At 39.1% G+C, this 18,923-nt stretch overlaps 1 protein-coding gene across 9 annotated transcripts in view; it reads left to right on the plus strand.

Annotated features, from left to right (window-relative positions):
* The window catches only part of CNOT4 (CCR4-NOT transcription complex subunit 4), a 54,346-nt gene extending 38,997 nt beyond the window's left edge, over positions 1-15,349 (plus strand). For 4 of the 9 annotated variants that reach the window (XM_082240847.1, XM_082240845.1, XM_082240846.1 and 1 more), the window contains 2 exons: positions 13,069-13,281; positions 13,981-15,349. In XM_082240847.1, coding sequence (XP_082096973.1) covers positions 13,069-13,281; positions 13,981-14,282 — 515 coding nt within the window. In that variant the 3' untranslated portion in view covers positions 14,283-15,349. The remainder of the gene's footprint in view (positions 1-13,068; positions 13,282-13,980) is intronic. The other 5 variants (XM_082240849.1, XM_082240851.1, XM_082240852.1 and 2 more) reach the window with 3 other exon arrangements.
* The last annotated feature ends 3,574 nt before the right edge of the window (positions 15,350-18,923 follow it).

Below are 18,923 nucleotides of genomic sequence, written 5' to 3' on the forward strand. Positions count from 1 at the left end.
ACTCATCCTGCTCAATGGTGTCAAAAGCCATGGAGAGATCTAGTAAGAGTAATAAGGGTCACACTTCCCTGTCCTTCTCTTGATAAAGACCATAAATCAGGACAATTCAGTTTTAGAAGCAGGGGACACAGATTGAAGTGAATCCAGATAATATCATTCAGAAATACTTGGGAGTTGCTCTGCCACAGCCTTTGGCACCACCTTCCCAGAAAATTAGCCCTTTATGTTTCTAGGCTCTTCCAGTGTTGTATCATCATTGACTTTTGTGAAATGTGTGGACTGCTTCAGAAGATAATTAAATGGCATCAGTCTTGCAACTCACCCCTATGGAGCTCCTCATGTAGATTATGATGCGACTTCCTTATTGTTCTTGAGTGCAGCTTTTCTTCCAAAGGAATGACTAAAGGAAGTATTGGGTGTTTTGTTTTGTCAGTTTGTATTATGTGTATATATATGTACATAGTGTTTTATAGTTCTACCTGTTTTTTTAATATATTCATATGTATAACACGTTTGTAGCCCGCTCTTTAGCCATAAAAGCTCCCAGAGTAACAAGCAAGTCATTTGCTGCCCACAGGCTTACAATCCGAATGATACAACACAAAAGGACAAGGAGGGAATGTGTTGATCACTTTTTAGATGTCAAAGCAACTGGCCCATGTATTTGGTCTCAATGTGTAACTCTTATGTTATTGTGAGCTTGCTTTACTACACTTCAGGGACCTTCAGTGGAATAGCTTGCCTATTAACAGATTAGAAATGAACTTGGTTTCCAGTGACTGAAACTCAGCAATGTCCACTAGAGACATTTTGTTTTTCTGGTTCATATTTTTCAAGCTTCTGTTCTGGGTTCTGACACTTGACTGGAAGCCTTCCTAGTTAACATCTGTTAATAGCCTGGTGGTCATGTTCCAACCTCAGTGTAAGCTACATATATGCAGGGTTGGATGTTTGCAGAAGACATTGCAGCAGGTTATAGCCACAATGTCATTATATGTCATGACCTCTAATAATAGAGGGGATGCTGGCATATCGTTTGGACCTCTAAAGGTGAGCTGGGTCTGTCATGTATTGTCCAGTAAAGTATATGCGCCGGACCTTGCATTCATTTTACATTAGACTATTTATCTCTGTTAATTAGTTCCTTTCCTGTCAAGTTAACACAAGATTATTCTATTCAAAGACTGCATTTGCATCTTTAATATATGCGTAGGATCTGAATTTATTGCAAATATTAGATACTCCAGCAGGCTTTCTTGATTTCATTTCCATTGAGGGACCAAGTAGGTAGGGAGAAGGAAAGAACTCTGGTGAAGATGAGGCCCAAGTTCTTACAGAAATATATTTTATTTCCCATTTTTCTGTATCTTCTCACTGTCATCATTTCTGCCAAACTAAAATAAAAGTGAAAATCAGATTATTGTGTTCAAAGAGTCTAAGTAAAATTAAAGCATTAAAATTCTGAGCTGAACAAGAAGAGGGCTTCCCTAGGCACATAAGTTTTATCTCTAGTATGATAGTTCATGAGGATCATCACTGTCATACTTGTTCATTTTATGACCTTTTGTGTTGATACCTTGTCATGCTCGCTCTTGTCTGTTTCTACCATTTCTCCATTGCCAGTACACTTAGCAAACATTTAATTTAATTATTGCTGTTAAGGAAATTACTATGCTCAAACAGATAGCTAGCCCACAAGAGGGCAATCAGTGAGGATCTTTTATTCTCACGACTTTCCTGTTTCCTCCCACAGAATGTTGATTTATTTGCTGGAACATAGGTGTCCATATCTTATGAATGTGGCAGTACCTGTCAAGAAAGTCCTGTCACTTTGGGGGCATTGCAGATCAAGAGCAATGCTTAAAAATTAAGATGTTACAGCAGAGCTTTAGAATAGAACTAGCTAGTAAATCTAGTTACCAGCACATAGAGATGTTAACGGAGAGATCACTCATTTTACTCTGCTATATTTCTATCAAATGTCAGGTCTAAAATGGGAATTGATTACCTCCCAATAGCGAAAAAAGCAAAAGCTAAATTCTGTGTTCTATTCTTTATAATCCATGTTCTGTTTATCTGACCTTATGAAAAGCGAAATCTGGATTCCAATCTTTGCTTACAGAGCGCAGTGGTCTGCTGCTCTACATAATGGCTTAATAATTGTTACTAAGCACACAGTAGTGTTTAGGCCACTTTATTTACAAGTCCCTGAAGGCTTCGGTCATGATCCAGAGCTGCACACACAATTGACTTACTTTCCCTTTCAAGTACCCTCCTTGCTTTACTTAAAAACCATTTCCGCAAAGTTTGGATGTATTTGTAAGATCTCTTCAGCATTTCTCCAAGGTCCCATTTCAGTTGCTCTCATGCCAAAGCACGTAGCTTGTTTCTAAACACACTTAAAGTTTAAATGCTCTAACAGCATTTGTAACACACAACATATGTAGTTGGTGTGTGTGTGTGTGTGTGTGTATCCTGTCCATATTTGACTTTGATCACAACCTTAATTTAGAATTTCCAGGGAATGTAATCCCCCCCCGAAACTCTTCCCCTTTTCTGAAACTCTTTAGTTTGAATCGTAATAAATGTAAAACACAACATAAAAACAGAATGACATATTTAAGGGTATGTTCATTGGTTTACAGAGTAACTGTGATGATGCAACTAAACTGTGGTATGGAAAAATACTTATTTCTGCTCCAGTGCATTTGGGTTTTTTAAGTGAGATGCTTTGCTTTTCCTGTTTTCTAAGCTGCTTTTTTATATTAAGCAACCTGTATAGTTTCCAAGTCTGTACATATACAGTGGTATCTCAGATTACTCATTTGAACTTCAGTATAACTAAATCCTAAACTAGAGATGGGCAGCTGATGGGCCACAGTTGCGTTTTGGACAGACTGCCCAATCCCAGGAAAGTATGTGTATAGGCATTCTAGGCCTTTGCACTTCCCTGGCATATCTTTTCAGACCTTGTTAATTGCTGCTGCTTATGCTGTATAAATACCAAATTCCATATGAGTTGACAGTTCATAGCTACTTCAATATTATTAGATGTCAACATTGCTGATATTAAGATTTATAAGGAAATAGTCTAACAAAGGAAAATTACAATGGCATGATGGCTGACTCAAGATCAAAAGTGAAGACATTTTCTATGTGAATATGAAATGGCATCTTTATTTTGTCTTGATGATGCTTAGGGGCTTTTAAGGGATTTTCCTGGGTTTCAGTTGTGTGACTCAGTTTCATAGAGAAATATATAGTAAGGAGGATTTCCTTATTTGATAATCCTACTCAAAATGATGCTGAAATGTGAGTCTAAGAGAATTAACAGTATTTTGTGCATCACTCACTGAAAGAGAAGTGTACATCTGAATTCAGCTTTGGTCAGGTTATTCTAAGGGGCACCTAGGTTGTAGATCTGCTCTATAGGGTGCTGGAGAAGTGTCCCACTATCCAGCTGCCTGACAAATTCTGAAGTAGAGAGCTAGAATATCAGATTTGGGGCTTTCTACATCTAGAGCATGTACTTTACACTTTTGCTAAACTAAACTCAAACCCCATTTCAAAGTTCTGCTCATGTTAGTACATTCAGGTTGCTATACTACCATGGAGGAGTTTGGTTCCAGAGCCATGTAAGCTTTTATTGTGACATACTTACCTATTGGGATATCTTCCTGTAAGCCAGCATCATGTTGTGTTTTATTCATCCTAGTTTAAAGTGAAAGGTGACACAGGTAAGCAGTATTGGACTGTTTAGCTATGTTACACTGTAGAGTAACTTACAGAATTGAATTCTCTTTTTTATCATTTTAGATGTCAAAATGCTTTTGTTATTTAATGAAGTTCTTACCAAATATAAAGCTCAAAGACTACCTGGGAACAGGTCCCAGAATTAAATGTCTACATTTACCATGAGAATTGAAGGGCAAAACATTTCAAAAAGAGAGCCAGGAAATGCTATCAAAAAATGGTGATGGCTGCTTGCTACACGTACATAGCAGTAGAAAACAAGTGTTGTGTTTTCTACAATGTAACTTGTGGAGCAGCTTTCAGAATTTAGTACAAATGTACTTTACATTAAAAGTCTCCTTTGTCTGCATATCTGCTGAGGGGGTTTATATTGCTAAGATACATTTTTTGTTTTGTTTGTAAAGATTGTTATTGTTTTGTTTGAAAAGATTGCACAGACTGCCGGTGCCTTGTCCGTTTTTCCTATGTTGATGTATTTTAAAACCCCTATGAAGCTTTTTCAGTACATTAGTTGTCATTGAAATAGTAATATTGAAGGGAAATATTTTTAAATTATTCAGTTATTCCAGAAAAAAAACTTTAACGCTCTCCGAGATGCAAAAAAACAGAACCTACTGAGTACTAAAACCCTTTTCTCTGTGTGAGCATACCACTTTGCTCTATACTGCTGGTTTATCTCATTCAGTATTAGCAGCAGCATCTCTCCAGGGCAGTGTTTTCTCAGCTCTGCAGTCTGAGTTCCTTGAGATGTTGGGGATTGAACCTTCTGCATGCAAAGCAAGTCCTATACTACGGCCCCTGGCTCTCCCTGGGCATGGCAGAATACAGGGCGTCATGCTAGATTTTCCTTTCCTTTGGACCATCACTTCCCGTTCATTGGTTCATAGTCTTAGTCCTACAAAATAACTGGCCATGCAAAACCTGCCTATTATCAAAGGAGTTTCCATGTACAGTATGGTATGTACCATATTTAATGGTATGATGTGTTCTTGGTATGTTTAATAATGGTATATTCTTGGCGGAATAGTCAGCCCTGGTCTGTAGGGTGAAGACATCAGGTGTTAAGCACCATCTAACCCCAGGATCATTGGGTGGAAGAGTGTTTGAACTGTAATTGTTTTTGGAATGTTTTTAACTGAAACTACTCAGTGCACAGTGCAAGCATTGTTAACTTCAGTAGAACTTAAGCTTCTAGAGGAGAAAACTAGTCAAGAGTAGGAGCCTATGGACACATGATGTTCCTGATGGTTTAACCATGGCTAAACAAAAGAAGAACTGTTCCTAGAATCACTTATCATGAGCTGCATTCCCCTCTTTGCAGGAATACTTACTCAGCAGCAATAAAAGGTGGGGCTCAGTCATCCTCCAGAAAGTAGGAGACAAAGGAGAACATGATCTCTTACCCTATTCATTCCAATTGACTATGGTTAAACAACTGGAAAAGTTACATGTGCATTGTCAAGAAGTGTGAAACGAAGCATAACGCTGGCCATGAGTGTGAAATGAAAATTTTAGCCTCTGCAGAAATTGGCAGCTGGCCAGTTTTGGTGTACTCCTTTATTTTTCATTTCTACAGAAGTCAGTTTGAATAAGGCATTGCTAACTAGTGTTAACTTCCACCAGTAGTAACAGCTTCTGTTGTGATGCCTCCTTTCCAAAGCTCTTGGGTTATTTCTATTTTATTATATTTTATTTTTATTTATTAGATTTATATACCGTCTTTCATCAAAGGACCTCAGTGTGATTCACAAGATAAAAAGAGATGCTTTAAGTGATGACGCTAATCATTTTAACTTGGAGGAATACTTCACAGCTGAATCTTAAAATATGTCTGCTAAGGCTTATTGAGCGGTTCATACATTCTAACTTACTGCAAGTAGACCATGAGATCACAGCCCCTTAGCATGATTTGTTTTATTTTATTTTTTAAAAAGACTTCTATATTCCCTCTGGCATTACACTGCCCAGATGAATTACAGACTTCAGATAGCAGATGAGATGGTGAAGTGCCTTGAATATTTTATAGAGAGTCGGGCCTGGCATCAGCACATGGCGTGGTCAGTCAGATGCTGGAGCCCAAAGGGCCCCAGCTGAGTCCACTGCTGCTCTGGGCTGGGCAAAGTTATTCTGTTTTGCCATTCTGTACTGCTGAGGAGCTGGAGCAGTGGCTATATACTGTCAGCGCTCTCAAAGTAGTATTGCTTCAGAATAATGCCATAACAGGAAAATGGGTGAGGAATTAAAATAGACTTCAGCGCTCTCTGCAGTCACTCCACTTCTATCTGCACCAAGCAGCAAGAAAAAGTTCTTAACTAAGCAGACTCATAATTCCCCTCATCCTTTGCTTTTCAGTGCTAAGGAGCTCTGAGCAGTTGCAGCAAAGGAGCCAGTTTAATTGCTTTCCCTTGCCCCTGATACTGTGTTGATTCCCAGTGATGCTATGTCAGGGACTTTGGGAAGGGATTAAACAGACAGCTTCCTGACTTACTGCAGTTGCTCATAACTCCTCTCACCCCTGAGTGGAATAGAGGGAGAGGAATGCTTAAATGGCCCACCTGGGCTGTATAGGGACCCTTTAAAGATTTGCTTGCTCTGGTGGGGTGCCTAGCAGTCTAAAAGAACAAATGAGCTGTCTGTTTTGTGTCCCATATAACAGCTCTCTGGAGCAATACTACGTTGGGGTCGTAGAGAAATGCACAATAACAGCTTCACACTGCATACATGGTGCTCCTCTCTGAGCCACCACTACTGTTGATGCCTCTGCTGCAACTCTGGACATCCCTGTCAATAAATCCATCAAGGGTATGGCCATTGCAGGGGACACTAAAGCCATTTCCCCTAGGTCCCCTTCATACATTTAGCTGGCTTTGGATGGAGTATAAATGTTGGTGATGGATTGTGATAAACCTGTGTCTGTCCTTCATTACCTCTGATTGTGCATAATGGGGTTGGTGGAGAGACCGGGGTGTGTGTGTGTGAGGTGGGGGAAGGTAAGATTCCCCCATGGAAAATTCATATGCCTTTTGGGGAGAAGACTGACTTAGAGCCCATCTATCTGGCACCTAGTTTTGTCTGCAGGGACTTTTTTGCACGGAGGAGCAATTGTTTAAGCAAGCTCATATCTGCTGTCTGAAATGTAAAGTTGAGACACAGATTAGCCACCTAATTTGCTGTTTCTTAGAATTAAGTCTTAGGTGTTGCAGGATTACTGTGTCCCACCATCTGGCTTTGGTATAAAGCATCTAACAGTGAAGAGCTTCGAAGCAGAGAGAGTTTGATAGTTTGTCATGTATTCAGAAGTCCTGAATGTGTGCTAGAGAAGGGTTTACTAAAGTCCATTCTCCTATGAATCTGTGTTTGAATTTATTTGAACTAGACTGCTCCAGTCTGCTGGATTTTGGTATGTCATAATGTATCACCTCATGTCTGGGTTTTCATCTCCATCTAGTGGTGGAAAAGCAGAGAATTGCTACCTGTGAGATAAATCTGGGTCTAGTATCTTAGATCAGCTATCTTCAACCCGTTCAAACCCAGGGTCTACTTTTAATTCAAACATGCATTTTGGGATCCATTACTTAATTTTTTACCATATATTTGCATGATGGTCGTGCTTCTGTTGCAACCTACCTCGGATCAGGCCACAACTTACTAGTGTCTCCCGACACACCAGTGGAAGATCAGTGTATTTGGATTAATGCTTCAAGATTGGGATTTTGTGCCAGTTCCAAGCTGCTGACAGCCTCATGAGGAGCATACATTTCTTTAAAAGATGCTTTGACTAATATTTTGATCATGTGAAAACTGAGACTATAGTTGAAAATGCTCTTTTGCAATATTTAGCTTTCCCCTATAAATTTCTGCCATAGTTCTTGGAAATTCGCAGAATTTGGATCTTTGTGAGGTTTTTATTTCTCCTTTTATTCACCACAGCTGAGGAACGAACAGGGAGGCTTTCCAAGTAAAATTGCTTGAATTGCATGTTGCTATATCACTTAGCATCTTCTACTGTATTCAGATAAAAAGTGGGTTGTTTGCCCTATTTATTTATTTCTTGGGGGTAAAGAGCAAAATTTCCATTTAATGGTCAGGTTTAGGGGATGACCACTGAGAAAATAATTAACTTTCAGTAATGATTCCTCTGCTCACTTGGAGTAAGCCTTATTGAACACAGACTAATGGAAAAACATGAACAAGGTGAGGCTACATGGTAATTAATATTGAAATATTAATATATTGGTGCAAATTATGTTTGAATGATGTTTATTAAAGATACAATTAGTCAAAGGAAATGTAAGTATTCTAAAAATAGGATGGTATCAGATTAAGTCATACTCAGACCCACTGAAATCAGTGGGCTTCAGTTAGTCATATCCATGTCAGTGAGTCTACTGTGAGAATGACTTGGTTAAATATGGCCCATACACTTCAGTTGAAGAATGTCAATTTTATAACAATATAAAAACCACTGTTGCTAATCTTCATTTAATTAATTGCATCAGCTTAATTTCTTAACTACTTGATCAAGAACAGTTTGTTAAAACACGGGAAGCATTTAGTTTTAAAATATTTCAATAATAAGTTTTGATTTCACTTATTGTAGTTCAGGTGCTCATATTCATTTTCAAGATTGTACATTTCTTCCTTAAGCCTAATTTACAAAGAAACAAAACATTTGCTGTCTTTCATTTCTTTGTGTTTTCATTGATGCAAAAATGGATTTCATTCATTAAAGTATTTATCCTCTGTCTCTCCCATTTAAAGTAACTATAATTTAAATAAGCTAGGATCATAACCCATGGTTTGAAATTGGGTGGTTTTGCAACTGACCATAGTTTGTGTTAAACCGGTATTCCTTGGTTCAGATGAATTAGGAATTTGTGACTAGTTAAAGGTAAATGTTTTCCAAGACTTTTCTGGCTCATTCATGTCACAATAAACCATGTTGTGTTGTTAGAACACCACCATTTTGTGTGTCAACAGCTACTTTCTATGAGTACACTTGTTCTGCGATCATATTAGCAAGGATTCCTTTATCTAGCCCATTGCCTTTTCTTTATATTCATCACTTTATAGCAGATACATTTTTTGAAAGTTGGTGATGCGCATCTGCCTGAAATTCATGCGGTATTTCTGTAACATAGGTGACTTCTGAACAAGTGACAACATTTTTGCTTAGCATTTGCAAAAGTGACAAAGCAGTATCACATCATGCATTTGTGGATTACACATTTCTCACATCACACCCATTTCATAAGAGTAAATACAAAATTGACAGTACTTTGTCCTGTTTAAAAGTTGAGCTGCCCTAAATAGCACCTATTCTGCATTGTGGCTCAGATTCCATTTTGGTTTATAAAGGAATATAACTCCCCTCTTACTAAAATTTGAATACCCTCTTTCTCTTTACTTACCTCGGGAGAAGGGGAAGAACAAACACTGGGGGCAGAGTTAATATTTAAGGACAATATTGCTGAAAGTCAAAGATAATCTAGTCAAATATTTTTTTAGTTCAGTACTTAGAATGCAGGTTAATAAAATATATTTGAATAATACCAAAGCCTTATTATGTATTTTTTGCCTTTTGCAATATTGAACTTGGCTGATAAACAAAAGCTATTTGATATAGGCAGTATGGCCTTTCCTTATGACAGTTTCTTAGTATTATACAGAACAGGTTAACAGAAGACAGTCCCACCATCCCTGACTGCTTGGCCTGTTCGAGTCCAACAATATGTGGAGGTCCCTCACCTTAATATCCTACTGACACCTGTATTCCAACTGCATGTAGGTCTTTGTGGGAAGGAAGCCGTGATAACACTATCTCTTGTGTAGTTGAGGTTTCAAGGAGGACTGTGCCTGAGTTAGCCAATCCCAGAGTCAAGTACTTGAGCACAGGGCTATATGTACGCTTAAATCAGGCATCCCCAAACTCAGCCCTCCAGCTGTTTTGGGACTACAACTCCCATCATCCCTAGCTACAGTAACAGGACCAGTGGTCAGGGAGTTTGGGGATGCCTGTCTTAAATACTTAAGAAGAAGAAAAGTTGCTGAACTAGGGTAACCCTTTCTGAATTCTACAACCTCTATTATGCATTTCCCTTTCACCTCGTTTTGTTTCTATCATTTACCTGCTCCTAACCATGAAGGAGAGGCCAGGACCAGCGAGGAGCCCTCAAGCCCCCACTCTACCTCACTAGAAATATTATGCAGCCATATTGTCACCCTGGGCTCCTTTGTGAAGAGGTGTAGAAAACAGAAATTAAACATAATACTATATTTAGCTTCTGAGCTTTCACAAGTCATTTATCACATATGCTCCAACCTTTGCGGTAAAAACAAAAAGCCAAGGTTCTCAGTAAGCTAAATTCTGAGCCTGAAACCATATTCCCGTGTAGCAATTAATGTTTCTGCTGAATTAATGTGGTTTAGGTCAGCAGGGGAAGGACAAAGGGAATTCATCCTGCAGAAGGAAAGGATGGAGAGGAGAGACAGAACCTGCCTGCCCACTCCTCCTTTGGTTAATGGTAGATAGCAAACTGGGAGTATTATATCTACACCAGATACCTAGTTGAGTGCACAGTGCATCTCTCAAAGCCTAGAGACTGCTTCTTTGAGCACCTGTCAGTATTTGAGAAGTATTTGTCAGTAGCTGAGGACAACATTACTGGTTTAGCCCTGAAGTGATAAGTAGTGTAGACCAGCTGTTTTTGAACTACAACTCCCATCATCCCTCACTAGCAAGACCAGTGGTCAAGGATGATGGGAATTGTAGTCCAAAAAAGCTGGAGGCCCAAGGTTGGGGAACACTGGTATAGACCATCTGTTTCACACAACAGTTCCTTTGCAGCGGTAGCTGAGAGGTCACAATTTTTGTGCTTACTCATATACACTGATACTAAGCTAAAATAGCTTTCATTGGTTTACTAACAACAAATATTGAGCAACCCAAATTATTTCACTCTCTGAGATGGGTTCTGTTTGCCTTTCAGTGCTTGATAGTCCACTTCTTCTTTCCTATGACTTGAACAGCCTCCAGGGTAACTTCTTGGTTAAATATTGTCCCCATTTAAATAAATTGCTGTCCACGCAGTAATTTGCTCCTCTGCCCGTGGCAGACCATTTTCACTTATTTTGCAATTGGTTTGACTCTAAACTGTGGTCATTTTCACAAAGGGTATCCATCTACCCCATGTCACCCTTCAGGTTTTGCTTTTAAAGTTTGCTTCTTGAGGAAGGGCAGTTATGTACCCTTGGTTTGTGATTTGAAGGCTGCAATAGTTGTAACTTCAATGGGCGGTGAGTGATAAACATTGTTCCTCTTGCTTGTTTGCTCTTTTCCCATTTCTCTCTTGATTCCCATTTCAGATCAGCTCTTAAGTGTATATCTGGAAAGGCCTTCATGAGCATGTGCTCATCGGTACATAGTTAGACCCCCCTAAAAAGGAATATAAACAGTCTTCTTGTCAGACATAGCTTGGGTAAATGTTCTTAATAGTGGACCTTTTTACAGATATAGATTGAAATCTGTCTAATGATTCTTGAGGATGTTCAATCAGTTATATAAAGGCTGTATACTCTGTCCAAATGCTGTTCACAAGAGAAGAAAGATGACTTTGGATCACTAGTTCTAGAAAGTATTGTCAAGTAATTAATTCTTACTTTGTATTTTTTCCCCCAAATCTGTTTTACCAAAGATGAGGATTTGTCACTTTAAGTATCCAAAGAAATATGACAACTTAAAAACAGTTGCAGCATTTATTTTATTTTCAAATTCTGGTTTGGATCCAGACTTGGTTAATGCCTGCAAGACCCACTACCTAAGCAGAGTTCCACTCACGAGACATTTCCTCTGATGGAATAAGGGGAGATGACTTTTCAGTTGCCTACTTCCCCTTCAGCTGCTTGTGTCCTCCAAAAAACAACAAAAAAAAACCACCTGCTCCATGTGGTTGGAGAACCCTCCAGAACAGCATGGGAGGTGGTGCTGGAGTCTTCAAGCCAAAGGGGAATCAACAAGTTGCTTCATCATGTTTCACCAGCAGATGAAACCCATCTCAGTCACTTGTAGGTGTTTAAACATAGAACTGAAATAACATACCTACAGAGATCAGCAGAACAAGAAAGCTCAAATAAATTGGGAATTAGTGGTAGATGACCATCTTAGGCTCTGTATGGAAATTCACAAATCAAATGATCATATTTCTCCTTGCAAAAAATTTTCAGCGTTTTGTTATTTATTCTAAATACACGTGTCATGTCCAACTTCACTTTTTTGTTGATTAAACCATCTATAGAATATGGGTGTGTGATCAACGGTTTTTAAAAACATAATTTTATAATGGGATTAAGCTGCTGTGTCCTAGGATTCGTGTAGTCAAGCATACTTTTGTTAACAGTGACTACCTAGTTACCTCTGAATCTAATGCTTCCAGGATCTAATACTCAGAGGGGTACTGCCACTGGACATCAAAGTGCCATTTAGCTATCACAACTAGCAACTGTTGATAGGCCTATTCTCCATAAACTTTGCCTGGTCCTTTGTAAATGTGAACTAGTCATATCTTCCGGTTATGAATTCTCTAAGACTTGAAGTCTTAGTTGTGTGTTTGACTGGAGTTCAAAGAATGCCATACAAGTGTTCCTAATATTTCTAATATTAGTAGAGTGACAATTTAGTACTGGTCATTTCTCTTCCCTTAGAGAGACTGAAGCTAGTAGTCCTGTATATGAGTGTGGTTCTTTAGTGTGTCATTCATAACTTCAGAGCAGGTTGGAATTCATCTGAAAAGACTTAGGGATTTCCTTTTTCTTCAGAGTCTCTGTGCTAAAACAGGTTCTCCCTACCTCTGACAAAGTACAAGTGATGTATAAAGTTTTCACAATTCTCTAACCCTGTTCAGATTCTGTAGCGTTGTCTTGCATCTTCTTCAGTAGGAAGCTGTTAGAACTTCTTTGGTAAATCTAAAGAGATCTTGTCATTGGACAATGGGAGCTTTCATCTGAAGATGTTGTGTTTTTTCTTGCTAGTAATGAAAATCAGTGTGTTTTAACCATTGTGGTTTCAGCCCTGATTTTCATGGGGAAGGACTTAGGTTTTTCTCCATCACATGCTTAAGTAATAGTGCGTACTGTGGCAGCCCAACATTCAAGCTTCATCTTGATTTATCATCATTGCCCCATTCTCTTGATAGGGAATCAGTGTTAAATGCTTAGAGAACCACCATCTTTCACTAAAAACAGCATCTGTTTCTAACTTCAGCTTTTTATTTTCTATCTTTCATTTTCTTTTTTCTTTTTTGTTGATAAATCTCCCAGACAACAACAGTTCTGTAGAGAGTTTAAATATGAAGGAATGGCAGGACGGGCTAAGGGCACTTCTACCGAACATTAACATCAACTTTGGTGGACTGCCCAATGCTACTTCCCCCTCCAACGCCAACCACAGTGTACCAACATCCAACACTGCCACCACCGACAGCCTGAATTGGGACAGCCCTGGCAGCTGGATGGACCCCGCAATCATCACAGGTAACGATTTCTCGCTCATTCAGCTCCACTGAGAATTACCAAGTGCATATTTGGCACAAATTAATCAGTGCTTTTTTTGGAAGAAAGAAAGAAAAAGCAACTCTATGCGGTGGTCTCTTCCAGCTTCCATCCACCAAACTTTCTAGAGGTCCAAGCATCTTTTGGGGGGGAAACCAGGCATTAGCCCCCTCCATCCCAATATCCGTTGCATGTTCAGCATCTTCCCAATACATCTTTAGACTTGAATAGGTTGCCCTGTGATCTAATGGCTTGCCAGTTCTGTGCAATGGAATTCCTTAGGCACTGGTACATTAACTGGATTCTTTTTCATTAAAAAGGAACATACTCCACTTGTTTATAAAGCTCTCTTATAAGGCTATTTGTGTTTCCCTTTTAAAAGCTAAAGCATGATTTGGAAAAAGGTAGAGGAGCATATGGTATCTGGTAGAGCTAGATTGTGAATAAATCTCTGGACGAATGTTGTAGAAAGTGTGAAAAGTTCTCCAAGGGGCAAATGTTTCTTGTGAAAACTCACCTACTGTTTTGTCTGGAACACGGTTATAACAGTCCTTTGTACAATCTAATAATGTTTTCTTACCGTTGCCATTGGTTAGGTTTAAGCTGACCTACTTCACATTTGAAGTTCTTGCTTGCTCTGACTTAACCTCTTTCTCCTCCTATGTTTTCTCTTCTTCCTAGGTATCCCAGCCTCCGCTGGAAACAGTTTAGACACCCTTCAAGACGACAATCCACCACACTGGCTAAAATCTCTTCAGGCTCTCACAGAGATGGATGGCCCCAGTGCTTCCCCGACACAGACCCCTCACAGTAACCCCTTCAGCACACAGATTCCTCTGCACAGAGCCAGTTGGAATCCTTACTCCCCACCTTCAAACCCCGCCAGTTTTCACTCTCCTCCCCCAGGCTTCCAGACAGCTTTCAGACCCCCCAGTAAAACCCCCACAGATCTACTACAGAGCTCAGCGCTGGATCGTCATTAGGAAAAGTTCAAAAACATTAGAAATGCAGGAATTGCCCCACCCAGACTTCCTACACCCACCCATGGTCCCTCCTCCACATCTTTCTTTCTGAAGAATCCAGTTCCTGATCAAAACTCTTCCCCACCAGCCTCCAAATGCAATGCAATCACAGGGTCATAACCATATCTCTTTTTTTAATTTTATTTTAAGATTCTGCTAAGCCAGTGTTTGAAATACACTGATGAATTTTCTTTAAACACACAAAGAAAAAAGAGAGAGAGAAATCAAAAAGTGCATAAAAAGGAAAATATTATTTTCATAAATCTTTTGCACGGAATTACTTTAGCCTAGCAGAAAATGTCAAGTAGGGGGAAATAATATAAAATTCAGAATCAAATGCAGCGATGTAAAAGCAGTTTAATTTAAATGAGAGATTCAAAGGTATAGGGGGGAAAACCAGTGGCCTGGTATTTATTTTGCATTCTGTGTGTCAGTATGCAGGGAGATAGCCCCCCACCCCCTGTTTGGGAGGGTGGGACAGTATTGTCAGTAAGATTTGTCATGAAGTGGGTTGAAGGACAGTTTGCCTGTTGAAATAAACTGACATGTTGCCTTGTTCCTAAGAAGTGGTTTAACAGAGGGATATTTTAAAATTTTGGCTTTAGATTTCAAGTAAACGTAATGTTTTAAAAAATATTCACAGATTTAATACCTAGCATATACATGATATAATTATAAGCAGCTGAAACACGAGTGATATTTACTTCAGTCTTTCTGTCTCCTTGTCAGTCTCTCTTTCTTTTTTTCTTTTCTTTTTTTTAAAATCACCTGATTAAGGCACTCTGGGATAGCACTGCATTGGGGCCACATGATCACCATCAGGAGCGCAACCTTTGACGACCTCTGCCTGCAGCTTTTACTTAACCTTGTAGTTTCTGGACGTTTGTGCAGTATTGAAAGACAGGAAAAGAGAAACAGATAAAATTAAACATGGTTATAACCTGACTCTAAAACTAAAAACAAGGAAATGTACCTCTTTCTTCAGAATTAAAACTAAAATCTTAAATAAAACAGAAAACTTGATGACAGCTTTTTGTGAGTTCTCCTTCTTTGATTTTGTGCTCATTTTTGTCAGTTCATGTGATGGGTTTGGCAGAAAACATGCTCTCTGTGCATGCCCCATTGGACTGTTGCCCTCTCGGCCCTAGTGCCAACATTAGCTTTTCTGTGCCATATCTTGCCCAGCTTTACTGTATTTTACTCAATTAACATCCTGGTTTTTGGCAATGCTGTCTCCAGAGTTTTTACGGTAAATTTAGGGGAATTTCCAAAGAGGATTACAAAATTGTTTAGTGTATATTGCATATTGCATATGGGGGCTTAGATAGACCAAAAAATACTAGATTGTGGTGAGTGTTCTGTATATTCCCACTTTTCGCACACTGCTGACTGTTGATTATTACATGCAACTGCACATATGCATTTAAAATACACTGAGAAATAGGATTAATATATTCAGGAGAAAGTTCAATTTCTGGTTATTTGAGCTAAGAAGATCAGTATTCCCTTTGTGCTGTAAACAATAAAATAATGCCTTCCATCACAGCAGCCTGGTTCAGACATAATCCTGGTCTGATAATGTAGGCTGCTTAAACCACAACATCCAAACCAGGAAATTCTGTTTAAAGGGTTCTCTCCAAACCCTGAAAGCAGGATGGAAGGGGAAGGACTTGAAGGCAGCACAAGGACATCTATATAGCTTGTTCCAAGGCCAAATAAACCATGTTTAATGCTTCCAGTTTCACCCCAGGAGGAAGCAAGAGTGAAGCAGTTTTATGTGTTGTTTTAATCCATAGATTATAAAGTGAGATTGCATATGTGTTTTATAATCCTACATAAAAATATACATCTTGCATTTTGGCACCCACTTAATTCTCACTAAAGACTGAAATCTTACCTTGGAGTCAGCCCAGCCTTTATGTTATGGGGAATATATTGTTTTATATCAGGATGGCATGCCCTATAGAGCATAGTTAGAGCTCTATAGGACATGCCACCATCATCCACCTCTAAGATGAGGGCTACCTCTAGTTATGGCAAAGTTTAAAGTTGGTATGCACTCACCATGTGAAAATAAGATTTGCATATTGTGTGCCTTTTCAGGAAAATTTAACATTTAAAACCCAGGCATTTCTGTAGTTTACATTTTTAATTCGGTCTACACAATTTATATAAAGGAGGTCTAACTTTTATAATGACATTCATTTTCCTGAACATTTTTCTTGAATACAGTATTCTATCTCAGTGCATGTACAGTGTTGAATAGCACAGGCCACAAGTTAAAGAAAGTCTCTGGTTCAGACTTTCAGCCACGAAACACTTTGTGTGGACTTAAAACAAGCTGTTAGGCATTAGCATCTGCTTCCATCTTCTATAATGGGGATAATACTCAAAGTTCTCAGTCTGTTGTAAAGACTACTGAGAATGTGTGAAGCATTTGGGCACTTAGAATTTGTGTGTGTGTGTGTGTGTGCGCGCGCATGTGCACATACAGAGTCTTTCCTATTCAATCCTTGATATAAGCTACTATCTATAAAATTAGCAAATATACTGGATATTCAAAACAAGTTTTCTTTACATGAGTTCCAAAACATTTTATCCAGTATGGTCACTTGTGCCTTGCAGCCATAGAGCCATTGAAGATGTTTAGAAAAAGCCATGTAATTTTAGATTACTAATGAACTAGCACTGACAATAGAGTTTAATAGAAAATCCTTGCATAATGAATGCACAAGCATTTGATACATACTGTGTATAACAACTTCCATGTTTGTTTAGCTGCAGTTGATCTACACACCAATTGACTTGCTTGGTATTGCCAGAATTATTATTTTTTGGCCCCTGCTTTTGTTTATTGCTTTATGCGCCTAAATTTAGAATGTACATTTTCTCCTCCGACTTTGATGCATATCTATATATAGATTTGAAAGGAATGGATGACACCCGTTTTAGTTCTCCTGTTCAGTTTACATTCTCTTCCTAACAATTATAGAAAGATGGTGGTACATCCAGTAGATGATGAATGGATTCTACATCACTCTGGAAAATATAGGTATTTAACCAAGTCCTACAATTCCACTTGTTGCTCGCAATGCATGGTTTGGTACGAGTTGTTTTCTGGGCCCAGAGATTAAAAAGTAACCAGCTAAAATGCATTAACATAAATGATAAACATTCTATTGCATTAATATAATGTGAATTTCAGAATTTCAAATTCTGTTCCTGAAAGGGTTGAAGTACAGGGACCTATTCAGCTACATCCTAGATAAATTCCCCCCCCTAAGGCAAATGCTTAGTCACTTTGTGTAGATGTGACTCCTCACAGAAGGTTGCTTCGTGTGTTGTATATAGCTTGCATTCTGCAAATGTAGATAAGTTCCAAGTTGCTGTTGAAAATCTCCTTTTCCCCTGCCAGTCGAAGTGTGTGAAAGGAGGGCTCTCCACACGCCTGGATTCTTGCTCTGAGCTTGCTGCTAGTGGGGTGCTGTATTCTGCAGCAATAGGGATGTCTTGGACTGTGTGTCTCAAATGCATTTTTTCTAAATGTAGCAAATGTACCCTGTCAGATCCATCATCTTGAATATAAATACGTTACCATTATTACCATCTCTGGTTTTAAGTGATCTCTAGTTCAGGAGTGGGATACTTTTGGCCCTCCTAATGTTGCTGAACTAAAACTCCATTTAGCCCCAGTAAGCACAACACAGCAAACATTGAGCGTTGTCAGTGGAAGCTTTGGCAGCCTCTGCCTACTGAGATTAGAAAGACACACTCCTTACTGAACTTCAGGCATGTAACAAAGACTTTATTTTTACAGCGGGCATCATAAGTGTTCAGGTTTTTGCTGGTTGAATTTGTTTTGTGTATGGTTCATTTTCATGTGCACTGCTTAGGAATGCTAATGATTAAGCAGTATATAAAGTCTCAGGGATGATGGGAGTTGTAGTTCAACATCTAGAGGGTGATAATGTCCCCACCCCTTCTTTAGCAGATGATGTCAATACAGTGGTGCCCCGCAAGACGAATGCCTCCCAAGACGGAAAACCCGCTAGACGAAAGGGTTTTCCGTTTTTGAGCTGCTTCGCAAGACGAATTTCCCTATGGGCTTGCTTTGCAAGACGAAAATGTCTTGCGAGTGTTCCGATTTCCCCCCCGCTTTCCCCCCTTTTTCTAAGCCGCTAAGCCTTTAATAGCCGCTAATCTGCTAAACCGCTAATAGCGCTAATCTGCTAAGATGCTAATAGGGTTGCTTCGCAAGACGAAAAAACCGCTAGATGAAGAGACTCGCAGAACGGATTATTTTTGTCTTGTGAGGCACCACTGTAGGGACTTTCCTTGAGGATGTAGCAAGGTACCACGCTAATTCTTATACCAGTTACGTTTCTGCTTTTAGTGAAATGTCATTGGACAACAGTCATTACTACCACTTTCTCCCAGTTGTCCTTGGTGCAGCCTGAATCAATACATAGCAGAAACTAATCTGTGCATCTTTTCCTGTCCCCATCTTATGACTTTGGGCCTTAAGAATTTGCCCTACATTTTCTACTCCCCACCCTGTCGCCTTTTATTTAAAATTCCCGCCTGAATAAGAGAGCTGAAGAA

The sequence above is a fragment of the Podarcis vaucheri genome (genome assembly GCF_965113315.1).
Source record: "Podarcis vaucheri genome assembly, chromosome: 10".
NCBI classification, from domain to species: Eukaryota; Metazoa; Chordata; class Lepidosauria; order Squamata; family Lacertidae; genus Podarcis; species Podarcis vaucheri.